The 26555-nt window shown below is 47.8% G+C and overlaps 1 protein-coding gene across 4 annotated transcripts in view; it reads right to left on the bottom strand.

Annotated features, from left to right (window-relative positions):
* Nucleotides 1–26050, bottom strand: part of EPHA4 (EPH receptor A4) — a 92576-nt gene extending 66526 nt beyond the window's left edge. For all 4 annotated transcript variants that reach the window (XM_048954907.1, XM_048954909.1, XM_048954908.1 and 1 more), the window contains exons 1-3: nucleotides 25925–26050; nucleotides 25308–25375; nucleotides 20892–21555 (exon numbers count right to left, since the gene is read on the bottom strand). In XM_048954907.1, the coding sequence (XP_048810864.1) occupies nucleotides 20892–21555; nucleotides 25308–25375; nucleotides 25925–26033 (841 nt within the window). In that variant the 5' untranslated portion in view covers nucleotides 26034–26050. The remainder of the gene's footprint in view (nucleotides 1–20891; nucleotides 21556–25307; nucleotides 25376–25924) is intronic.
* Nucleotides 26051–26555: the final 505 nt, after the last annotated feature.

Genomic DNA, 26555 nt, shown 5'->3' with positions numbered 1-26555 from the left:
GCAAAACGAACACAGTCTTGCTTGTAATCTGGAAAGGCATCCATCTCCTACAGAACTACTGGCAAATAAGCTTACCAATAACATCACATTTTTGGCTCAGAAGCCCTCGTGGCTGACACGATTGAGCTATTAATTCAAATATCTACACAATACGTAGATGAGCACAAGATAATAAACAAAGAAATTCATTGCGGTAAGCAGCAGCTGTTTAGAAATGGCCAAAAGCACCACTGACTTCAATCCAGGCCACAAAAATTCACTCGGGGAAAGAAACCTGGCCCTGAGTCTGGCCAAGGCCCCAGCGCTCTGTGCCGGTGCGTGACTCACATCCTTCCCATCAGCCACGCTCTCCCTGGTCTGATAAGCTCTATCAGTTCATGGCTCTCATGAGCACAACTTATCTAGTCTCAGTACATCATATCAAGACTTAATTCTGCCTCGACAATTAACAGAATGCTATCAGTAGTATCCCAATTGCATCTTGGATAGCCCAGGAGACTGAGGCACTGTCAATTAGGTAACATCACACCTACATGACACAGACACCTGGGTGCACAAGGCCATCATCTCTTTTCCGCACACACATTCCACTTTCCCATGTCACAGATCTACAGAGTAACTTCTGCTTCCAAACTTCAGCCAAGCAGACATGTTCCCCCCTCCTCTCCGCTTGTTACTATCTGTCAGTTCATCTCAAACTAGAGAAACCCATCCTGAGGAGACCCAGTGCCTTCGCAGTGTTTCTGTGACCGTCAAGTTTCACACATTAAAAAGCACCATGCAACTACAGATGGATGAACACTGTAAAGAGCCCAGCAGCCATCCCTGGCCATCAAAGGCTTCCCCCCGGTGCACACCCCACCACAGCACTATCTGCTCTTTGCCTCCCACCACCAAAGCCTTCTCACCATCAATTTGTTAGGTACCCCAGACAGGACCACTGTTTGCTTCAGTTTTCAAACAGCATCACTAGATTAGCAAAATCCATATTAGCCTACCAGGAAAACACAGGAGAACCTGTTCTTCTGAATCCTAATGCTCAGACCAGCATATTGATTTTCTGTGTTCTTTACTTGCAATCACTTCATGAACTTTTCCTCGCTTTCATTCTGTTGTTAAGAAATACACATGCAAACACACAAATAAGAATTTTCTAACAACCAAAATAAGTATTTTGTGCATTTTGGGACAGTAGAGCAGCACAGTGAAGGACAAGCAGGGCTGCAATGCTCTGGCTGTGGTGCGTCTGACGTGTCAAGTTTATTCTCAAGATGTATTTTTCCTTTGTGAAGGTGCACTCAAATAGCAGCCACTAATGGGCCAGTAAATTTGCACTATGCCAGGCTGAACTCTGGATGCATGAGATCAGCCACTAACATGGGGAGGGGAGGATGGATATTTCACCATGTTTTATTTTTATGCATTTGCTTACATTTAGCGAATGCGCCACTTAAATTGAGCTGTTTTTTTAAATTGTGCCCAACTCATCATGGTACATAAGCAATCTTTCAAAAGACTCATATGAATCACCTCTGTCAACAGTAAGTGGGTTTAGACATTGAGAACACTTAGTGACATTACTCAGAAATACACAAACATGCCTGTCCCCTGCACAGTCATTTCAGGACATCAGAAGGGTATAAAGTTTAACATACAACAGAAGGAGAGAAAATTCCAGGTCTAAATTAGAAGTCCCCTACCCCAGATTGCCCTAAACACCAAGGAAGCTCACTACCATGTGGGAACATTTGCACTGGGCTCATCCTTGGTCTTAAAGATCTGCCTGTGTCATCCCTATGCTCCCAAGCCATGGAGATGAGGCAGCAGCCTGCTGGCCAGGGCTCTGACTCACTCCAAACCCATTCCTGACCCCACTCTGGCCCACCATGGCATGCCCAGTGAGATGCCACGGGCAGAAGTGGCCCAGGATGGTTCCTGTCTCTGCAACATACAGGATACTCAGAGAGCAGCCAGATGCTGAGTACACAGGACTGAAGGGATGGCTGTTCCACTAAAAGCACTCCCAGAACTGCTAAGGAGCAGTCTCAGCATCCAAATACTTCCATAGTTACCTGAATATTTGCAGAGTTGACGCTGACTCAGAAACCAACTGCACTCAAAATCCTGCAACTGGGGATTAACTGTGCTACCTCTGAGCTCGTCCACCCTGCTACATGCACAGCAAATTACAAAAAGCATTTACAATTCAAAGCACTCACAGATTCAAGGTCGGAGTTTTCCCATTTCAAGAGTTCTCCATGTATGCAAAATCCAAAGTGCGGATTCTGACAGATTGATTTTTTAGAATCTATTTCAGGATAGCAAATATGAAAGCAATCATTATTTCAGCTTCTTGAGGGGGACTTCCCTGTCAGTGTGCGCTGGTGATTTGTTAAACAAAATGTTTTGCAGTAAATCACATGGAAATGTGAACTCAGCAAATGCCAGAGGCAATGACAGGCGGATATAAATGACAATTAGAAAGGTGTGTCCGGATGCTTGAGGTATGAGCAATGATAAAGCGCTTGTGAAATTTCACCTGCCTGGATTGGGACAGAGGTTGTGGCCTTGGAGAAAAAAAAATCAGATGTGCTAATTAAAAAGAAAAATATATGTCTGAGTTGACATCCAAATATTCCAGTCTCAGCAGGGAATAAAACCTACAGATTGTGGGAATTAGTCTGAATCAGACCTCATTAAATGGTCACGGCAAGGTTGGAGAAAGAATACAAGCCAATGGTTACTGCAGACATCTCCTCAGCTGGTGAAAAGACCAAATTCTTTTCACATAATCACTCATTTGCACTCACAGGCTTCTAAAATGGATTTAACAGATCTCTGTTCACCTTCTCTAAGCTGCTTTTGACTTTTCAGAAAATATACGAAACTGATAACAATCCTCTCAAATTCTGAGAAAGAAAAGCAGACAGACATATACTTCAGCTGATTAAATGTTGAACATTAAGAGCATCCATTACCATCACCAGCAGCTAGCGATGACTAACAAAGAAGAACATGAAATCACATTACTGCATTCAGCAAACCTTCAGAACGCACCACTTTTCAGTCAAAAATAGCATACCTTCCAAGCTCAGGCTTCATCAGCCCATTCTGTCAGCAGTAAAATCTGTTTTCTAGGCCACAGCACTTTCCATTAGTGCAGTGTGATTTGCCACTGCATTTTTAGAAAGCTGAGGTGAACGTGCAATACAGAGGGGCAGTGAGTAATCCAGAAATGAAAGTCTCAAACTCCCCATGTAGGGCAACGTCAGGGAACAGTTGCCTTTGGAAACCCCCACGCAGAGTCACCTGCATACCACACACAGGCTGTGTATTCCTAGCAGCTTTTCACTAAGAGTATTTAAATAAACAGTGATACATCCCCTCCAAATGACTTAAAAATGTGGACATAATGACTTCTCATGTGGCTTTATACGCTTCTGCTTATGAATGCATCACCTGGGCGGTTTTAGCTCCCACGTTAGCCGATTCTTGAGAAGTTCCAATTGTTACTCATGTTGTTGGAGTGATATCTGTTCCTGGTAACAGGGAGAGGAAAACAAGGCAAAACAAAGCTGCCCAGTATTTTCAAAGCTGCAGTATAATAGTTATCTAGAGTAAAGTCCTGCCTGAATATTTGTAGGAAGTGTCGAACCATACAGAAGCAGTGATGAAAGAACTGGCGGCATTTTTTGATAGAGAAGATAATCATTTATAAGCCACCAGCAAACTAAACAAAAATTAACAAGCTCCATAAAGCAATTAAAATTCAAAATGTAAAATGGATATAATGACTCAGCAGCCTGATCACTACTCTCATAAAACCAGCTTAATAACATACAGGCCGAGTCTTCTCACATCAGCACCAACATAAATTTAAGCAGCAACTTGAAATTCTCATAATTAATGGTGTTTCGCTGCTGTAAAAGCTAGAAGACGGGAGAATCAGACCCAAGGGCTGCGTGCAGAGAAGACAAACATGAAATGAGATCTGAGCAATGCACTGTGCTGAGGGTGGCTGGGCTCAAGTCTCTGTGCAGGTTGGGGGCCAGCTGCAGGAAACGTGCTGCAAAGTCTGTGCAGGAGGTGCTGCACTACCAAAATCTGTCTGAACACAATTAAGTGGGCACTGTCACTCTCATTTAAGCATCAACACACATTCTTCCAGGCAGTGGGAAAAAAATCCTGGGATGATAGCCTAAATATTCTCCAGTGTGTTTAAAAATAAAATTTAAAAAAAAAAAAACAAAACCAACAATGAGAAAACAAGCCCAGAAGGGACAGAACACTGTGTGAACTGCCTGTTTCTGCACTGAATCCAGCCTCATTTCTAGGGAGGACAGCCATCCCTCCTCTGACCCCCTTTCTGCATTTGCCAAGTGACACTACTTACAACTCACTGTATGTAACTCAGGCTTGAAAAATAATTCTACTTCTGGACTTGAAATTTCAAACATGTTGCAAGTCTGACTACAGTGAAGCACTGTCAGCCTCCCCCACAACGAGGAAGGCTTTTTCAGTGTTTAAAGTCATTGGTAAGAACGCTGTGCACGTTTAAAGCCATCTCTGCATCATTTCCTTACAAAGACAACTTTGGCCCTCACAAGAGACAGCCTTAAGGTAACACTGCATGTACTAACAGGGCAGTACCCCACACTTAGGGTTTTGGGTTTTCTGGAAAGGCCCTGGCTGGCACTGCACCACTGGGCCTCTGGTAACTCCCTGAGAGTCAGGAAAACACCAGGGTGTTCACAGGATGAGTTTCAGGCACCCTCAGTTATCACAGTATGGTTTGAGCAGTGCCCCAGAACCACAAGGCAATCTGATGTGCTGAGATTCAGCCATCTTGTTTACCTGCCAGACATCACTGACTGTTTGAGATCAGCTTTTAACTCCAGGTGATGAGAGTTCAAAAATCAGCTAGGTGCTGCTCTTTCAGTGCCTGCTGCCAAAGCTGTGCCACAAATAAAGCAGCCATTGCTCATCGCTCACACAGCCCCTACCAGAGGTAGGAACTCACAATACTATAGCTGCGCTGCACGGCAATCTGGGACGCCACCCGCCTTCAGAGAAGGCAGGCAGGATGTTCAGGCGAATGGTGCAGGACATGAATCAGAAAGCCTCCAGAGCTGGGTCTGAAGGGAGCAGCCGGCAGGGCGGAGGCCGCAGTCTCTCCTTTGCTCCTCCACACCCTCCCTGGGGCTGTGCCTCAAGCTGGCGAAGCGGAGCCAGGCTGAGGAGGAAGCACAGCCTTGCCGCAATCGGGGGCTGCTCAAGAAGCTCCAGGCTTCAGGGATTAAAGGAGCCGGCCTCGGGCTCCTCCTGATGTGTACTCACCGGTGCTGCCTCATCAGAGCAGAAATCCTGCTGAAGGCAGTGGCAGCAGCCTGGGAGCTGGGAGCTGCAGGTGCTGCCCTGCAGCGTGGCGGAGCTGCAGGCACGGGACGGCCTGGCGGCTGACACAGGGCCTGCACTCCTGCCACACCTGCCTCCACCGGCACCTGGCCCGGGGCCCCACAGCCTCCTCTTCCTTCCAAGATTTTTGGACCAAACCAGCCTATCCATAACAGTTCAAGTACTCAGCCTGCCATTTACGTAGCTGGTGGCTGTGCTGCACGAGGTTCCCAGCAGTCAGCAGCTACATATATGTCCAGCAACACTGCCCCCCAATGTATTTACCACACCTTGCCTTCCCTTCTCAACATGAAATTTTCTTAGGTCATTGCAAAATAAATGCAGAGAACCAGAAAGACATCTCTTTCCTTTAAAGGCCTTCTGCTGACAACAGGAAATTATTTTGGTGTTTTTTCAGGGTTGAGCAATCACACTGGTTTACAACAATCTCCTTTCAGTTTTCCACTGTTCATACATCCCTTCCTCAGACACGAGCAGACCCAACCACAAGCAGGTGGGAGCTCCCAGCTGCTCTCTCCTGGCGCTCACCCCACCCTACAGCCCTGCCATGGGCTCCCATCACTTCTCAGGTCACTGCTGCTGCTGACCCCAGCTGTCTTCCTGCTGCCACCTCCTCGTCACAACCAGGCTCCCAGCAACAGCTCCACAGAACAGCCTCGGGTCTGAAAGGCATTTCAAGTTGTACATGGAGTTCCCCTGACACGCAATGGCTTCCTGCATCACTCTGTGTAGCTGACGTTCCGTGTCTCTTCAGAGGATGATCCTACCCATGTCTTCAGGCAATCAGAAAAGCAGATTACTTTCCCCTCTCCCCTCGTGCTGCCCCAGGCCAGCAGTCCCCATGAGCACAGCCCAGCAGCAACACAGTCCAAGCACTGAGGCATATGTGGCTGAGGAGTACTGCAAAAGAACACATCAGTCTGTTCCAGCTCTAGACGAGTCTGTATCAGCTAAGACACCTAAAAATGCTCATATTAAAATCACTACAATCTGTCACTTATAGTTTATGAAAACCTAAGACCTTGCTAGAACTCGCTCATTGCAAAGAATAGCGCCTGTGGCTCCGCACTGAGCTCCTGAGTTCATGCTACCAAACAAAATCAGCACTGCAGACTGAAGTTACTCTATCTGGTAAATAAATAAATCCATAGTGAATTCAAGTTCAATTACAGTGTTTAGATGTATGACTGTAGCAAGTTAACAACAAGTGCCGCTTTCACATAGAGAACATGCATTAACATGCACAAGTTACAAAAAAAGGTCCATTGGCTCTATACAGGTTTATCAAAAAGTATTTTGGCAGCTTTATGCAGGCTTTTATATGTATTTGTCAATACATTACATTACAGCTCTAGTCACTGTGAGCAGCCCACTATGACAAAGAAACTCTTAGCTTCATATGCTGAAAAGCAGAACTTGCTTTACCGATATCCGTGTGTGCGTGCTTCCATGCATATTCACAAATGCAGTTGTTGCTACCGCCAAACTTTCATTTGCATGCAAAATACCTCTGGTGCAAATTACCAATAACATAAGGGAGCCCATGAAATGTTAAAGACTTCAAAGGATGAGAGAAAAACTATTTGCATTTTGGGACTGGTCCAAAGCACATTAAAGTCAAGTGGAGTCTTTCCATTGGCAGCAACAGATGTTCTGACTTGAGGAAGTTTTGATGCAAGTTATTGACATAACAGTAGCCAACAAGACCACAAAATCCATTTTCTGAAGAAACTGAACTATTAACTGAACTGTTAACTTTGACAAATGCTGGTTTACTGCTTTTTGTCATGGCAGTTTTCTCCCAGTTTCTCCTGGGACAGACTTTGCTACATCCCCTCCTGCCTGCAATGCATCTTTCTGTCCTGCTACCCCACGTTCATTCCAGTTTTTACACCTACACGTTTTTCTGTTATCGATGACTTTTAAACTCTTTCCACATCTGCAGATACCTAACCTTGCAATAGCGTTATCTAATTTCACAAAACTGACTTAGGAGACAAGTACTTACAAAGGATGACATTACAACTGCCAAAATAGGTTTTGTGAGATCCCTAACTATAGGGCGTGCAGATATCAACTGCTTTCAGTTGCTAAAAAACTGCTAGTGGCTTTCAGGACAAGAACAGACAAGAGCAGCTAGAGCTTATTTGTGAATGATCAACTTAATCAATATTGCTTCAGTGCTCTATGTTCCATTCAAACAACAATTTAATGCAACCACTCATTTGGTCAAACATAGTAACGCCCTTTACAGCAGGGCAGAAATACTGTCCAAGGACAAGAAGGAGAATGTAGTATAATAAAAAAAAAAAAAAAAAAAGGAACTGGACTTGCATAAATACAACCACTAGGTAGAGAAATAATGCCATGTTTATTTAAGTAAGCTTGAATAATTTATTCATTTTTGAAAGGAACATTTTTCCTGGCATGATCCAAAAGGAAATGGACGAGTAAGAGGGGTATTTCTCTAGCAAAAATGCCCTCAACAAATGCCATATCTATTCTCTGTGTGTAACCGGTAAACAAAATCAACCCCACAGCAACAGAAAAAACAAAAGCACTAGGACATATAGTGTACATTTTTCTTCCTCACTATACTTCAAAGTCATAAGCTCTCCTCATATTTCACAGTAAGAGGTTTTATTTCTTGGTTCCCACGGCTCAGGTAATGATATCGTAACTCAAAGGAGGTGCAAGGCTTGCTATAGCTCTGACCTCGTAAACAATCCTAATGTCCCTTCTCCACATCCCAACACACGGACATGAAAACGCCAATGCGAGCAGCCAATGCCTTCTTAGCAGATACTGTTCGTCCAGCTTGTAAGCAAGCACATGCTGCACATCAGGACCAACCTGGGTGCACAGAAAAAGTTGCCATCTGCAAGCAGGAGGCCATCTTTCAACAAGCTGAGAAATTTGCCAAATACCTGAGCTGCGTGGGAGGGAACGCAAAATTAGGTCCAAACACAGCACAGACTAACAGAGCAAGGCACACAGCACTGCATCTCAACAAGGTGGCAGAGGCATCAGCACCTCCACGCTGCCCACTCTGGCTCCAGTCAGTGGGAGCCACCTGCCCAGGGAGCTGGGACACTGAAATGCAGGGACAGAGCTCCAGAGCCAAGTCCTGCTCAGACTGAAACTGCTTCTCTTGAGGAAAAGGAGCTGCGAGAGATTGAGATCAGGTCTATTTCTAGGTCAGACCTCAAAGGGCTGCGTCGCAGCTACATAAAGATACAGATGGAGGGATCCCATAGCAACTGTGCAAGAGCATTCAATGCAAAAGGCAGGTGCACACTCTGGCTAGTCTATTCCCCTGCGCCACAGGAGGATAGCCTGTACCCAAACCATGCTACCAGAAGTTCCACTAGCTTGTTCTGAAACCCCCCCAGTACTGATCATTCCATGTCCCAGGGCAATCTGCACTGGCACTACAGATCTCCATGACTGTGTTTTTTCTTTTTCCCCTCAGATCTCACTTAATCCGCTCTTTTTGCTACTTAAGCCCACTATTTCCTGCCCATTACCAGCTCCATCTATACAACAAACTTGCACACACCTCTGCTTTATGAAGTGAGGCATTTCAAGATCTCTTCAACTCTAAGCAAGTCCAAAATTCAAACTCCTTGAAGACAGCAGAGCAGTAAATGCTAACACAGCCCTCGTGCCCTTTTGGCCTGTGTATCCAGGAATCAAGATCTGGTCTAGTTAAAGACACCGCCTAGCATTTCAAGTATTTCCTTCTGGAATAAAGCCAAAATCATGCCAGGTGATATGAGCAGGAAAATCAGAACCCACTATCTTCTGAAAAAAGTTTCTGAGGAGCAAAAAGGAAAAGCACTCCCTTGAAGAAGATTCATCTCCCCTTATCACACGTATTTATCTATTATCAAAGGTGTACTTTCAAGATTCATGTCTGCTGAATTCAGGCATTAAACAATTTCCTTCAAGAAATTATACGCACGCTGGATGAAGGATGCAGGAATTATGAGCTAATACAGAAAGAAAAGACAGGTCAGAGCAGTGCTGCACCATCCTCACAGTAACTCCACACGTTGTCAGTAACGTGTACATTTTGAATTTAGTTTTATACCAGGCTTTTGTTTCTTCAAAGAGCTTCCAAAAAAAAAAAAAAAAAAAGAAAAGAAAAGAAACAAAAAAACCCCCACACAACTGAAGAGAACAGGGGACTTCTCCAAACACAGCTGTGAGGTCTGATTTTCCGAGTGTTTCTTTCACACAACTCATCCATGCCCCCCATGCTGCAGATGACAACTACTTCCCAGTCAGGAATCCATCAGGGCAGGGGCACCTGCCAGCTCCATGCTTACACATCGTGGAAAAACTGCTGGGAAACATTAAAAGCCTTGTTCCAATTATTGCCAATGCTATGGTGCAGGAGAATAGCAAGTCTTTGGTCTTTTTGATGGTAAGGAACACTAGGTAAGTTGCCAAGTATCACATACACATACTCCAGATTGTTTTATAATGGGCAAATGCTGCTCTCTGTTGTACTCCAACACTCCCCAATAACTCTGTCCGAGAGATAGAGCTGTAATATCTGATCTAATTGCTTTTAAAAGCCCAAATAAGGCTCTTGCAATCTAAGCTGAAGCAGGTAGGTTTCTTCGTGCCCTACCCACAAGTTGCTGTGAGACAATGCTTACAATACATTGCAAATTTCTGAAGAGCTATTCCTTCCAAACACCTATCTTCCTTGTTACTCAGCTGGCTGAAGGGCAGTTTGCCATCATTTATACAGAGGCACAGAGACAACTGAATGGGAATTACTCAGCATTTGTTAAAACGAATGCCTCACCTTTAATAATTGCACAGTCACATTTCTTTGTGCAGGGTCAACCAGAAGTCCGGAAGGGAAACTTGCTGATTGACACAAATATGTTTGTATTTCAAAGGGCAAACTACAAAGTCAAATAAAAGGCAATGTTTGCACAAGAGTTAACTGAAGCCATTTGGCATTCGCAAAGAGCTCAACAATCCCATGGAAAAATGCCTGTCCTTTGCTCTGCCACAGTGCATTTTTAACTCAAACTTAATACAGGTGTATGGAGAGGTCACATTACCATGATCCCTGCAGAAGGCTAGCTAAATGCACAACCACAAGAAAGGACTTAATAGTGACCTTTGAAGAAGTAAAGCAACATGGTGGGCAAAGCTCCGAGCTCCTTCTCACAATCATGCCCACAGTGAGCAGGCAGCTGCTAAAAGCTCAGTGCAAGTTCCAGCTACAGAGCATCTCCATTCACATGGAAGAACAAGCCAGACGCAAAACGGGATGAAAGACAGAGAGGAGACCTTCTTTCTCACACTTCTGTACACCAGTTACAGCCCACCCTGAACCCAAAAGACCAGCCTTTTCCAGTCACCGTTCAGTGCAGCCTTGCAGGAAGGAGACAGGATACTCCATAAGGCCACACTCCCCTGGGATTGCTCCGCTCCTGCTAGGACAAGTTGCTGTGGTCGCAGCCCTGCAGTGCTGGATCAGCCCTTAGGTGCACCCGCTCCATTCAGCCTCCACCAGGGCCCCTGCAGCTCGCTGATCCCAGCAGGCACTGCCTCCTGCCCCAGGGCTGGCAGCTCTCCTTGGCCGTGCCGTGGCTCTGCTCAACTGTCTGCCTGCCTCTGCCCCAGCTCTGCACACAGAATTTTATTCTACTGTCTCTCACAAATCAAAGTGCTTCACCTACCTTAAAGCTCCAAATGGGTGCTTTCACAGTGCTCCAAACCCTTTGAGCTCTCTTTCCCAAGCTATTAGGTGTGTGGAATTCAAGGTCACTGGATACATTAATTTGGGGTGCATTAAAACTGAATACCAAGCGCTTGTCTTCAAATGAGGCACTGAGAATTTTTAAGGTGAATCAATTAAATGGATTAAGCATCTGCATATGGGTAGATTCAGCCAAAAGAACGGAAATATTCTCACAGGTGATTAATGGTGCACTTCAATGACACACACAGCCTTCACATCTTTGTTGACTCCTCTCAACTCTCCCCTTGCCTAGAACCTTCAAACCAAAGCGTTACTGAACAATGTCCTTCATCAGCCACATCTGTGCATACACATACCCACCCAGCACTAAGCTGTGTGCAGCCTAAAGCACTGGAACCAACACTGTTGTCATGGCTCTTCAGGACTCTTCCAAACATAGGTCAGCATGACAGGAGCAAGTATCTGGGATCAGCACGCAACAAGGCTGCCAGCGTGCCATGGGAACAACTTCAGTAACAAACAGAAAAAGAAGTTCTTTTGCATTAAGTGTAACTATTGCTACTCTGAGATTAAATATTACCTGGAAAGTACTCATTAACTGCAGAGTCCTTGATTAATGAGCAGGTGGAGCGTGTAAAGGGACCTGGTCTTGATTTCAGCTTCTTATTAGCTCTACCCTGGACACTTCTGATCACCACAAAAATAAATGAGGAAATCCAAGAACTAATTACGAGTGGACAAAATGTGCCAACCTAATAGCTGTGTTTCAGTACTTCAGAGATTAGGAGGATGTTGGCAGGTGTGCAAAATGCAAAGACCAAAGCCACTAAGAAGAAACAGCAACAGAGCTGAGCTAATCTCCCAGCAGCTCAGGTGCACAAGACCACAGGAAGCCTCCCAGGGAACTGTCTCCACTTCAGAATGGCTCAGGTGACAGCTGAAGTGCTTGCACTGCCTGAACATCATTAGATGCAGGAGTCTTTGATTGGCACTGCTACTCCTGGCACAGGGGCACCCCTGGCACAGACCTCATGGGTGCTTCATCAGAGCATAGGGGCTTATTGAGCAGAAAGCCACGGGCAGGGCGGCATCCCTCAGCTCCTGGCAGGTACCAGCACGGGACTGAAGGTGCACACAGCAGGCTGGGGGAAGCCAGAACCACCTTCTTCAGCTTGTCAGCAAACACGGCTGTATCAAAGCACCTCCTGCTATAATTATCCAGCAGCTACTGCCCCCGAGTATCTCTGTGAAGCAGTAGGGACTGCCCACACACATGCTTCTTAATTTCTGTTTACTTGTCTCTTGAAAAAGCACAAAGAAATCTTCTATACGGATTGGAGCAGTTCAACAACATGCAGTACTCCAACATCTGAAGAGAAGTTCAGGCAACTTGTGCCCTCCTACTGATCTCCTCGCCTTCCCTCTAATCCACTCCATAATTACAGGAGTTGTAAGAAGAAGAAGAAAAAAAAGCAAACTCTTTCCAAAGCCATCAGTTCCCGGAACCCATTTTCCAAGGGCCTTCCTTGAAAGAGAGCAGGCCCAGGACCACGCCATCCCAGCTGGATGCGCCCCGCGAGCAATAGCTCCCAAAACCGGTTGGGGCAGCACTGCACACCGGGGAGCAGGGCAGGGAAGGTATTGATCTGTGCTTCTCACATGGTACCATGCCTGCCAGCTGCCCCAGGCACTGCCAGCCCGGGGACTTCAAAGGGGAACTGTTTTCAAAGCAGCCACCTCTTTTTCAACTACAGAAACATTTAAGCCCAAAAACAAATGAATTCAAGCTCCAAGTTCACAGAAGCTCTGGCTGACAGTGCTCCTCCTCTCCCCAGACAGAGATGTTTTATGTATGGAAATGCAGACTCGTTAATTAATGCCATTACAATGTGGCCTGGCAAGAGGCCCCTGGGATTTAAAATAAAAAAATCCACGCCCTTTAAGTGCACATTTTAATACAGAGATAGCTTGCACTAGTATCAGAAAACACCACCAAAACCTCTTCAAGTGCTCCACTGCTTACCCTCTCCTACCCCTTCTCAGAATAAAAATGAAGTCTACTGAAAATTAAGTTTCTGTAATTCAATTCCTGTAATTCAGCATCAGTGCTGGAGAACATTTTGGCCTTTCTTAATGCTGATAATAGGGAAAATAAAGCTGGCTGCTCAGTCCATTCAGTGCTGAGGGGGTGCAGCCAGACAAAGCCCTGGCCATGGCTCGCCTGCCTGCAGTGCACAGGAGAGCCACACGGCATGGTGGATACCTCTGCCAACCCATCAGCTTGGACCACAGGCTGCCTGCAACTTAAGGAACAGATATGATGACAGGATTTCATTGTCTGGGGAAGTTCCCATATATGCTATATCCATGAGATTTACAGACAGCAAAGAAATCAGTTGAGAGCTCACGGCTTGTGTTATGCTTATTGCACAACTGGAGAGGAGCTGCGAAGACCAGGAGAGCTCTCCAAGCGGGAGATGCAACCTTGCAGCTCTACCACAGCATGCAGTCCAGCCTCCAAAGCCTAAGAAGGTCAAAGCGGATCTGGACCAGAGGCAGAGGAAGGCCATGACACCAAGCATGGCCTGCAGGGGCCATGAACCTGCTGGAACCGTGGGAGCACAGCCCAACACAGGGCCACGTCACAGCAGGTCAACTGCTGCTCACAGGAACCAGGCATGGAGAGATAATGCCATAAAATATGAACAAAATGGATCTTGTTTCCTCGCCACTAAATTGTTAGCTTTATGGGACTTCATGCTGAACGGTATGAAAAAAAATCCAATTTGCTTTGAAGCGCATTAGTCTAACATCCTAATTATTGTTTACATTGCCATTTGCCTTCTATTAAGAATTGAATAATTACCCAGCGCTTCATAGTTTAAAAATACAAGCAAACAGGATTATCTGAGTAATTAAGACACTGTACTGCAGCTTTGAACTGTGGCTGTACAAAGTATCCACATGCACAAGGAGAAACGATAGTTATCGATTGCCTGATTTAAACGGCATCTTCAGGAGTTCCAGCATGCAGGACTGGTAGCTGATTAGAAGGTGACCAATTCCTTTTGATGAGTAAGGGGGAGGGAAGAGAGGAAAAGAAAAAAGCTGTCTTGTGGCTGGGACACCAGGCAGAGCCAGACAAGCTTTCCTCTGGCCCAGTTTGCCACAGACACCCTGCGTGCCTCTGGGACACGGCCTTCCTGGCCCAGCAGCGCCAGCCTGCCCACAGCACAGCTCCTGCAGCACATCCTCAGCAAACCTCTGCTGCTACAGCAGCCCTGCAGCACCGACTGCAGCTCCACAAACCCACTGAGATTGGAACCCACCCCCAAAAACAAAAGCACAAACAGGCAGACCTGGGAGCTGGCTTTTCTCTAGGTACCCACAACTCCTGGAACTAAAGAAAACAGCAACTGCACAGTATGGCTTTTTTTTTAAAGCCTTAATGGCCCATCCATATTGTACTTTAAACAGCATGGTCTCTCTTTCTGGGTGACTATTAGGGCAAAACCAAAGTTTTTGCACGTTCCTTTGTTGTTTTAAAGAGCCTTTCCTCCGTTTAATTATGCCACAAGGTCTCACACTGCGCACTTTACTACCCCTGTGAAATTACCTTCAAGTTAAACACTAATTGGGCATCCAGAAAAAGAAAGAAGCAAGAAGAAAAAAGAAGGAAATAAATGAAAACCCCCACAATCTCATTTCTCCCCTTTGTTTGTTATAGGATGTAGCCCCAACACAATCAGGGTCCCAGTTTCATACCACTGATTTATAAAGACACAAAATGAAAAATGGTACTTTAAAGAAATACGGTACGTTCATGCAGCATGTGTTCTAGCTTATATCAATAAACCTTTCAACAAATCTGTTCTGAACAAGCCCGTGTTTTGGGAGCACTTAATGAGCCTCAGCTTTATTTCAAGCCAAAGGCAATTTTAAGTAAAGTTGAAATAAAGAAAAGTTAAAAAGAACAGAAAGCCACTAAAACCAAAAATAAAACCAAATACGGGCCCTTGTGTAATCACAAGGCTTAGGAGAGCAGAACTTTTCTCACAGACAGTTTTCTTTCGGTAAATACAGACCACAGTTTCATTTGTGCATGTTTACCCAAGTGCTACCAGCCGCCACGGCCCCTCTGCTCCAGGCTGCAGCCACGGGCTGGGGCACTCAGCAGCCGAGCTGGCCGTGCCAAGGGCACTGCAATGGGGCTGTGGCACACCTCAGCTCCATGCTCTGCTAACACTGCACGGTGTGAGGCTTTAGGGGACACGTGTGTGCATATGCTTACAGGTCAGAAGGGATCCCACTGCCTGACTTTGCCCGTTACTCCAATTGAGCTGGAGCTAGAGCAGGGCTCTGAGGTCACTGGTGAATACCCCGAGAGGATCACAGCCCGGAGCTTGCAGCCCCAGCAGGCAGGACACCATCCTGCCAGCACCTCTGGCAGCTGCTTCTGCAAGGAACGCTGTGCTCCGGAGCTTAGAGCTTTCCTGCACCAGCTGGAAGCAAGTAGGAGGGCTGCAGGACTGGGAAAGCGACAGCCAGACACAGCCAAAGGGAGACCCAGGACACAAGGAGCACACAGCACAAATATAACACTCTCTCTTAAACAAAGAATTTAAATCAAAACAGAATCATTTGCATAAAATCCAAATCTTTGAGCCCTGCATAAACAGAAGGAGATTTTGGCTGGCATTTCCAAAGGAAGCTCTTATCTCCTTTGTGAAATGGGTGTGCTACTTTGCATGAGGGTGTATACAAGAGATGGAAATGAGAAGTTTGCTTGCATGCAAAAGACAAGTCATCCGACAGCTGCCAATCCCCATTCACAGGGAGAGCTTCCTCAGTCTCCAGGAGAGGAAAGAGAAGGGAACCAACATGTTTGCTTCCCAGGGAGGTGAAACAGGCTCTGAATATTCATAAAATGAATGTCCATTTAGTCATGGGAGTGCTAATTGTCTCTGATTCACGAAAGTGGGTGACCTCACCTGCTCCTCACAACATATCAAAAGGATGCAGCATAATGCAATGAAGCCAGATAAGATCCTCATCTCACAAGTTTGGGGGGCTTTCTGATGCAGCCTCCGAAGACTGAAGCGCACTGCTGAGCACTTCTTTAATCACTTCTCAAGTGCAATAAAGACCAAGCTCAGCGGAGCATGTTATTAGGCAGATAATAACCCCTCCACAGCCAAGATCTAAATCCTGGAGTCATCACACACAAGACAGGTTGTCTGGAAAGTTTTTGTTTACCTTATTTTACTTAAAAACAAAACAACAACAACCAGGGTGTACACACCTCACAGACTGCCTAGAACTGCCGTGGAATTCACACTACTACAGCTCATCTCTCTTTAACTGAGAGGACCATACCCTATTGAGCTGCCTCTTCTCCAAAGCACACAGAATAAGGGACAGATTCTGCTCTGCCATGTAGCAGCTGAAATTCTGGCAGCACTTTGGAAAGAAGTGGTATGAGCCCTTCCCCAAGGAATACATAAAGGCAGAGTTGCTTGATAACAGTTGTGGCTTGACTTCCTGGGAAAGAAAGCATTACAGAGTCTGCACAACATTTAAATGGAGGATCTTAAAATATCCCACTTGGTACAAAAAATAAAAAAACCTGGGAGCAACCTTTGGAAGACCTTTTGAGCTCCCTCAGAACATAGCATAACCAAATCAGCTTTTAAACAGAGAGAAGCACCAGCTAAGTTTGGCTCAGACAGGCTGTGTTTGGGTACAGCTGCCATGCCTCTCCTGGTAGCTTCCCCTCTTCTCAGCTCCTTTAAAGCATAATGTGTTCATCACTGCTGTTCTGACAAAACAACAACTCGACTGACTCAAACGGGAAAGCACACACAAATTATTTCACTTCCCTGCCCTGACAGAACCCACCATCCAAAAATCTTATCACAGAAAAAATATATAATTAAACTGTAATCTTCTGATATAAACCAAACTGCTGCTCTCAATGATCACAGTCACTCTTCAAAGCCTCTGAGATAAAAAGAATCTTATCGTTCAAATTATTGCTTCTTAGGGATGCTTTTATCAAAGTTAGAAGGAAAATTCTAAAAACAGCAGTGATAGGAAAACGGGAGCTAGCCATATTTAAATGACACTGGATTTTCTGCCAAATTGGCCGATCCACAACTCAAAAAAGCAAGTGTAGATGAAGACAAAGCTGTTGGCTCTCATAACCTTTACAATATCACAGTAAAAATCTCAACTGTCTCACATATTTATATTAAATGGCAGGTCTAAAATTGAGATTTGTAATTTCACAGCATCAAAACCATCACAGATGGCTACAGTCTATGGCTTCTTTAATCTGCCTTCTCTCCCTTCCTGCTTGTTTCCCCCTTCCTCCAATCTGAGTTTAAAGGATGTGTTTTATCATAAGGAAATCAGAACTAAACGCAAACCACAATATATTAATTGTGTAACAAAACCATCTGCATAACAATGACGCGTACAAGCAAATCTCAAAATTATGTCTCAACGTTGCCCTAAAGCACCTCAGCCGCGAGATGCGTCACGAGCTGGGACAGCTTCAAGTTCCATCAACAATATTCCACATTTGTGCTCTCCTAAAGGACAGCCATTAGCACGAGAAGTTCTGGGAAGATCTGTACAACTACAGATCCACAGCACGTTAGAGTTCACAGCACACATCAGCCGTCAGAAATCAATCAGCGCTCCTCTTGTATTTCCAGTGAACAAGACAGTGCTGAGGAAGTACTCCCAAGGCACCTCTGAAGCAAAATAAGCAGGAATTAAACACTCGGCTCTCTTCTGTCCCTGCTCTGGGCTTTTGTGTGTCTATACGTGTGCATGTATATATTCTATACACATTTTCCCTATATTCATATTCCATACGAACCCTTGGAAGTTCAGCGAGGCGATTTATCAAAGTCAGCAGAAAAAAACAGCAGTTGTTTGACTGAAGGACAGGCTTTGTGCAATCATTTCCAAACACCTCCATACAACACACGCCATTTTTTCCATACATCCTGGTCAAGGTCAGAGTGTCATTAACATCTGCTACGGGAGGCGCTTTAGCAGGGAAGCATCTTCCCATTATGCTTCTCCTACACAGAGCAGATATTAACTAAACGCAGCTCAAGGAAATATCTCTTGTTTAAAACCCAGAGGGCTGAATGAACTTGAAGCCCAGGCAGCTCTCAGGGGCCGTGTGGGGGATGATGCAGGTCTGGGAGCACCGAGGTCTCCCGTGGCTCTGCAACAAGTGCGGGCCCCGCTCTGCTGCCCTGAGCCTCTTCTGCCCAGCAAGCTTTTGTCAAACATCTAAAGTCTTAATCAATCCTAACTCTGACCCAAGGATCATGGGGGAAGATGGATGAGGAAACGGACAACCTCTGACCTCCCCTTGTATTTGTCCTGCCATAGCCAGCCCATTGAAAAACAATTGGGGTGGAACCCTCTCACCAGCTCCAGGCCCAGCCTGGCATCCTTTTATCGCCTTTCACAAGCTCACATTCCCCTTCCTCCCCCCGTCCTTGCTCCAAACCCACAGGAATGCTCCTCATTTCACGCCCCCAGCCCAGTGTCCGGCCAAGTGAGACCCAGCCCAGCTGCGTGGTGGCAGAGGGCAGGACAGGGGCCGGCTGCGTGCCACAGCCGCGGCGTCAGGCAGCACGGGCGGCAGCGCGCCTCGGCTCTGCGGGGCTCCGGCAACCAGAGGAGCTTCCTGGTGAACCGTTCTGGCTGGGGAACGGCAAACGCTGAAAGAGGAAACCACAAGTAACCACTGATGAAATGGGTTTAGCACTTTCCAATTACTTGCTGGCTCAAGTCCTCCGAGAAGAACTGGCACGGGCCAGCCTGACTCTGGCAAACCCAGGAAGACAGAAAGTTTCCTTCTCAGCTGCAAACGTGATGCAGCCTGGCCCTCCTCCAGCCGCACAGACAGGCTGCCCGGTTTCCTGAGCCCAGCAGGTACCTGCCCATGCACATTCAGCCCCAAGGTCCAGTCCAACGACAGAAAAAAAAAACAGCCCACTCCCACCACCGCCCACCAGCAAAACCTGAACACCTTCCTTGCAGAAGGCAGAACTCGTTACACAACGAGCTCATACCACGTCCGGGCCGCTGGCGAGGAAAAGCGTGAGATGTGTGTCAATCGGTGTGACCCGGGGCTGACCCAGCAGGCCTTCAGAAGAAGGCACAATCATTTCCATGCAATAAACCAGGATGCTTTTCCCCCCATTCGCTTCCTCCTCTCACAGCCCAGACTGTTAATGTGTCAAGATGCTTTGCCTAGAAGTCACCAATCTATCTGAAGACAGCAACACTTCCTCAGCCTCCCGTGGCTCTCCTAAGCAGCGCCCCCTCAGCGCCACATCTGCAGGTTTGCATCTTCAATTGTATGCAGGTTTTTGAGCTTCTGTCTCACAGAACTCCAAAGGCAGTCCTTTACCCCAAACAGGATGCCCCTTCCTGATGCTGTTCATTTCCCAATGCTCACTACAGCCCATGGTAATTTCGTTGCCAACAGGCACTTAAGATTTTTTCCATCTAGCAAAAACTCCACAAATGAAGGCAGAGGTTTGCACTCAGAACTTCTTTCCTGCCAAAGCTTAATTTCAGTATGCAGTAATGAGCTTCATGTGCAAATTGTGATTTAAAAGAAATCAAGTAGGCCGTTCAAAAGACAGCATTCTCACAGGAGTTCAGCACAAAGGCAGTCAGACGCTTGCTTTGCTAGCTTGTTCTCAGTCCCCACTAAATAAGGACCTGCTGAAAAATGCACCAATGGGACGTGAAGCCAAGACATTTAGCTCCAAACCACCTTTTCCAAAAACATGGGTACAAATCCACTAAGACACACAGCACCTTCAATTCAGCACCTGGCAGAATTCAGGCCACTGAACTGTGCAAAAGCATTTCAAATTTCATCTTCGTTTACGCTTACACAAGCAAGAGTTTAGAAGCTGAGGCCAAAGATTTTTTATTTATAAACTCTTCTCTCCTTCCTTAACCTTCTACTACTTTTTCCAGAAAGGAGAGATGAAGAGAACCTAGGTTTTTGAGGGTGTTTTCCCCCCCCTTTTAGGACAATTTGTCTTTTATATAAACTTTAATCCCTAATTCAGCAGTACATAGGATGCAGGGGGGGAGCAGACTTTCAGCATTTCTAAGAGTATCCTAGCACCTCCATTATTAAGCTGACAATGGAAACCCTCTGAGAAATGAAAATATTGAACAAAGGCAGCAGTGTCAAATATCAAAAGGTTATTTAGCACTAAAAATTTGCAACAAGTTAAACACCAAAGACTTCCCCTTCTCAAAGGGGGAAAATAATGCAGCTAAAACTGCCGCTGTTCTTTTTTTTCCCCTCCTTTCCTCCTCCTGACTGGTTCTTATCCCACTGCATTATCCAAGGGAAACTTAAAAGAATTGTCACTTTAAATGACGGCAGCTCAGCTGCACTGCTTTGCAGTCACACACATTTTGGTGGCTGTTGCAGACCAATGCAAATTTAGGTGCCTGCTGCAAAATCCATTTTGCCTTCTGCCTATTATGGCAGTATCATTTGCTTTGCATTACATAATTTTTAGCCTTGCCACCTGGAGCTGTTGGACTCCTTCATTAAACCCCTCTGTCCCACTGCATCCCACAGGGGCTGCTAATTACTGGCTTTACTCCATTTACTCTCATCTCCAATCCAATTATGTATTCAACTAAGCCCTAATGAAAAGTACAATATGGCTCATCTTACCTTGGCATTCACCATTGCGTTCTTCATAGCCAGCATTGCACAGACAGTTGCCAATGGGTACCAGCCATTCACCATCTGCCCCGCAGTACATTTTTGGCACGTCCTTCTCTTCCGAGTTGTTGACACAGGAGCCACGAACCTCCACCAGAGAGGATGTATCAGCGCCAGTAATGGTGTCTGGAAACTGTGCCAGGTTTCGAACTGTCAGGGGGCACTTCTTATAGAAGACACGAACAGACACCAAAGCAATGCAGGCACCGACGTCCTGGAAAGCCAAGTAAAACCCTTTCTTGCTGAGAGGTCCCACGTCCCGCACCTCTGTATTCAGCTTCATGATCCTGTCGCCAATGTCCACCTGGGTGAAGCTCTCATCAGCAGCAATGGTGTCGATCTTGGCAAACTGGCTCTCTCGAATAAAACGCTCCTTGTCATTGTTTGATTCATAGTAATAGAGGTTGAAAGTCTCTTTGCAAGTTCCCATGACACCTGGCAGGCTGTTGCAGTCTCTCAGTGTGAACTTGATTTCAATATATACCCTCTGAGCCCCCTCACGGGGAATCCAATCAGTTCGTAACCAATTATTCTGACTGGGCTCCATCACATTGCAGACCTGGTAGGTGCGGATCGGAGTGTTTTTCTCATCCATTATGCTTACTTCCTCCCACTGTCAAGAAGAAAGAGCAGAAATGCGTCAGTATTCAAAAGAAGCAACAGACATTCACAGTAAAATTAACCTGCCCTTACACAACTAACAGGGAGATGGCATTTTTTTCTGCTGAAGGAAAACAAATAAATAAACACATCTATCACTCCAAAGCCAGACCTCAACTCCTTGGACATTCAATGAGAAGCCCACTGAAGAGAGGCAGGCTCCAAACCAGATAAGACTGAACAGCTCAGCCCCCAGGACCCAACTTGGATCAGGGCACATGCAGCACTTCACAGACTGGTAGCACAACACCAGCCTTGGTGTTTCCTCTGCAGCAAATGTGAACCCCTCTTTGTACACGAGCAGCAGGCAGCAAAATCACGTGACAGAGATGGAGTAACACCCACATTTCTGGCATCACCACCATGGCTCTTAAACTGCTCAACCAGCCCTGGTTATTTCTGAGAGCTTCCAACCACCATGCTGGGCTGGCACCACATTTTAGAACTCTTCCACTCTTCAATCAAGTTCAGGCACCTCCTTCAGAAGTGCCCAACCAACAAGCAACATAATTATGAAGCACCGATACCTGCAATCCAAGGAAGGCATGCAAAGAAGAGATCTTGCCCTAAACCATTTCTGGATGAGGAACTTAAAGAGAAAGAAAACATAAGCAAGAGCTTTGGAAACAAACAAACCAACCAACCCCACAATGTTCTAGAGATTGCGATACAAGAAAGTTCACCACAGTGCTTTCCTGGAGTGGGAAGAAGAGGGGCCTTGGCAAGATACTTCTAGTAAAATCCCCACAGTGCTTTGGTTTAAGAGAAATCCTTCTTCACAGAACAACAAGAGCAACAACAAAAGGCAGCATGTATTAGACAATGCCTGCTTGAGTTCGGAGGATATACAAAAAAGCATATAAAAATCATCCTTAGAAAAGAAAAAAAAAAATCCATCAGAAACTTTAGAGAGACTTCCCAGAAGTGCTGTTCTGAAGCCATGGCTCCGACAAACAAAAGCCTTCTTAATGTTAAGGGCCTTCTAGTATAAGATCCTGCACTCTGCTCACAAGGACTGCTCATATGAGAGTGATTTTTACTTAAAGAGATTCCAGCTTAGCTGAATCCATTTATAGAAAGACAGCAGTTAGCACCATGAGTCACTAGGAGCAGAGCAAATAATATTTTATTCGCTGCCCAGCTATAACTGCAAATTAAAATGGAAGCAGGGGACGGGGCGGGGGAAATCAATACTCAGCATGCCATGACTTTTCACAGAAAAAGGAAAAAATAAATCTTAAAAAGCCATCTATCAATGTAAAGTGTAACACAGTGTTAGTGAGAAGACAGTTATTTAATTTACAGCTGCCACAGAGCTAGTTTACTGTTGCAACATTGTCTTTATGATCCATCAGTTTCTATTCTGCTTGCGGCCCGTCTATGCTACCTATCCGTGTGTGGTAGAAGAGAAAGGAAGCAGCAGAGGGAAGCAATACTCGCGGACGGGATTTCCTTCAGCACGCTCATACAAAGGAGGATGCTGCACAGGGCTCCACGCAGAGCCTGCTGAGGCTGCAGCCACACTCAGCGAGCCTTGCTCAGGACCTCAGCACAGCCCTGCCTCCCAGCACACAGCAAACGTTTCTTACTTCATGGACACACAAACCAAATGCAAGCACATCTCCCCGCCAGAGCTGAAAGCGACCAGAGCCCCAAGTCTTCCAGCCACTGTAAATGGTTTGTAACTCCAAGTACATGGGCAAAGGCTTAATTTCAGCTTGAAAGCAAAAAGTTAACTTTCATAACTCAACTCTTCTCACGGTTTAATGATGCAAAGTAAAACATTCTGGGCACAAAACCTGCTTTTCGACTGTGAAACGCAAGAGAAAATCATTAATGACGTTTATACTGCAATTCATTAATTCCTCCAGGGCTACTATACATTTGATTACAGCCAGGCGTTGCTAAATGGCAGCGTTTATCTCTAACCCGTCTTACTCACGCAGCCCTCACACCTCAGGAACTGGCAGGGGTGCAGAGGCACATCTCCTGGAATAGAGAAGGTGCACACAGATAAACTGGTGCTGAAGGACAGGGTCTTCCCAGGAAGATAAAGGAGAGAGTTCACTGCTGCTGCCTGAAATAAATCTGCAGCACACGAAGCTAAAATAAACGCTTTGCAAGCACTGTCTCTCAGAGCAGACCATGTACTCTTAAATTTTTCACTACTGGCTTAAAAATAGAACACACGTATGTAGGTTTAGTGAAACCAGTCACGTCCACAAGGAGAGCGCGCGCTTCCTTCTCCAGCTTGCATGGAGCTTTCAGGGAAGACATGGGGAAAGGGAGAATTCAACAGTTAATAGTAACAAAGCTCTCCCCGGTCATCAATTCATCACTGACTTATTGAAACTTACACATTGGGTCCTACTTTCATCCACAGCGCAGGTTCCCCTTGCAGAGCTGCAGGACAGACCCTGCTCACACAGCTGCCCGTCCTGGGTTGCAGCCCTACAGCCCTCCCCAAGGCAGAGCTGCTCCTGGCAGCTGTGCAGGCTGAGGGCTGCAACCAGTGGGCACCGCAGCGCAGCCTGCAGGGCTGCCGCTCAGCACCGTGCTCCGGAGCTCAGTGTGCCAGGCTCAGCCCCAGCCGGGCTGTAGTCAAGTTCAGGCAGAACAACAATGGAGGAGCCAAACAATCCCCCTTTCTCCCATGCTATGGCTATTCAGAGCTTATGCATAATACGTCGCCAACCAGCACAACCTCAGATTCCTTCCACCCGCTGCTGTTTCCTTAGCTCTCTTCTAATTACAAGCAGGAACACACACACAGAACTAAACCCGTAGGTTCCCAAAGACCCCAGCACTCTGTTGTGTTTGGGTCTGGATCTTTCAGCACTTATTTTTCACCCAGTGTGACTTAGGGTGCTCAAAGAAAAGTAACTAAGCTGCTTTAGTCATCTCATACTAAAAGGATTTGAGAGGTGGGCTTTTTTTAATTATTTTATTATGGTTATTAACGATTAGTGTGCGTTGCCTGCATTTTTCTTAAGCTGCTCTCTTTCAGGAAGAAAGCCCCTTCTAACCGCACACCGCGGTGACCCTGCCAGCCCCAGCCGCAGCGCCCCGCGTCCCACGGACCGCAGCAGCGGCTCGCACTGCGGGCACCCTGCCCTCCTGCCTGCAGCCACTCCGCAGCGCCGCGCGGAGCCCCGGCCGCCTCCAAGTGAGGCTTCTGCTGTCACCGGACCGCAGGGAAGCACAGCAATCACCTCTTTATGAAAAGCGCACCAAAAGACCCGGGCGGCACAGGTTGCGCGCTGCAGGTACCCAGCGGGAGCCCAACGCACCGCGCCAACCCGACGGCAGCCCCGACCCGCGTCGTGCCCGCGAGCGGCAGAGCCAGAGCGCAGCGCGGCCCGGCGGAGCCAGTCCCCAGACGCAGTAATTACAGCCAGGACCGCCGGTTCAGCCGCCGGATCGCGTTTCTCGTTGGTATTTCACCTTCAAATAGGCACCTAAGCCCGTGCCTGAACCGATCCCTTAATTCCGAAACCTCTTTTCTGCCCTTTTGGTTTTTACCTCTTCCATGACAGAGCCATCCGAAGGGAGTATAGAGTTTCCCCAACAAAGAGTAATTCACTCCGCGAGCCCGGGCCGAAACCCGACCTCCCCGCCGCAATCAGCGGTAATCGCGCCATTAGGGCACTCCGAAACGCACTAATCGCCCCCTTTGCCCTCGCGATCCGATAGCGGCGGACTTACCCCTCCTTCCAGCGGGCTCGCGATCCAGCCCAGCTCTCCCTGCACCGAGCGGGAGTCCAGCAGGGTCACTGCGGAGAGGCAAAACAGCGCGTTACGCTCCGGCCGCACTCGGGAACACCGCGCAGGGGCGAGCGCTCAGCGCGCGAGTCCCGGGCAGCTCCACGCGGGGCTCGGAGCGGGGCGCCCAGGGAAGTAACGCGGCGCGGGGCAGGGCCGCTCGCTGGAGCCGCTCGGGCGGCGCGGGGCGGCAGGGGGAGCGAGCGGAGCTCCGGACGGTGAACGAGCGGCGCCTCGGACGCTCGGCGGAGCGCTGCCGGGACCCCGGCGCCTAAGGGCGGTCTTGCTCCCGCTCCCGCTCCCGCCCCGTCCCGCGCCGCGTCCGCTCCCCGGGCACCCGCCCGCCGCCGCTCCGGGGAGAGCCGCGCGAGACGGCGGCGGCGGCCCCGGCCCGGGTGAGAGGGGTGAGAGGGGCGAAAGGCGCGGGGTCCGCGGCACTCGCGCTCCGCCCCGCGCACCTGTCCGGCCCCGGCCCGCGGAAGCGCCCGGGAGCGCGCGGCCCGTGGGGCGGAGGGACCGGCGCCGGCACCGAACTTTCCCGCGGGGCGGCCGCGCCTCACCTTCGTTGGCGGGGTACACGCGGGAGCCGGTGACGGCCCCGCAGACGCCGAAGAGGAGCGGGAGGAGCGCGCCGACGGGGACCCCGGCCATGCCGCCCGGCCGCGCCATCCCAGTGGAATAACGCCCGCATGGGCGCGCGGGCATAGGCATTGCCAAGGGGCGGGCCGAGCCGCCGAGCCGCCGCCAATCGCCGCCCGCCCCGCGCCGCCGGCCCCGCCCCGCTCCGCCCCTCTGTGCGGTGGCCAAAGCGGGCGGCGGGGCCGGGAGCGGTGCGGCCCGAGGAGCCCGCGAGCGGGGAAGACGAAGGAGGAAGGAAGAACGCGCGGACGGACAAACAAATAACTGAGTAAAGAAATCACAAAAAGTCGCGAGGAGAACCCGCCCCCTCCCGGTACCGCGCGGCGCCCGGGAACTGCGGGCATCGGGCAGAGAGCGGCCCCGCAGCGCCCGCGCCGCCCCACCGCTGGGCAACAGCGCCACCTGGCGGCCGCGCCGAGCGCCTCTGCGGCCCCGCTGCCCCGCGCCGGAGCGCCGCGCGCCTGGGGTCGAGCAGCCCCCGCACCCGCTGCGGTTATGTTGCTACCATCGCGTTCCTGCCTCAGAAAAGTACCTCTCACTGCTTTAATGTGG

Source organism: Lagopus muta, chromosome 9 (assembly GCF_023343835.1).
Source record: "Lagopus muta isolate bLagMut1 chromosome 9, bLagMut1 primary, whole genome shotgun sequence".
Classification (NCBI taxonomy): Eukaryota; Metazoa; Chordata; class Aves; order Galliformes; family Phasianidae; genus Lagopus; species Lagopus muta.
This window is presented reverse-complemented; position numbering and strand designations above follow the sequence as displayed.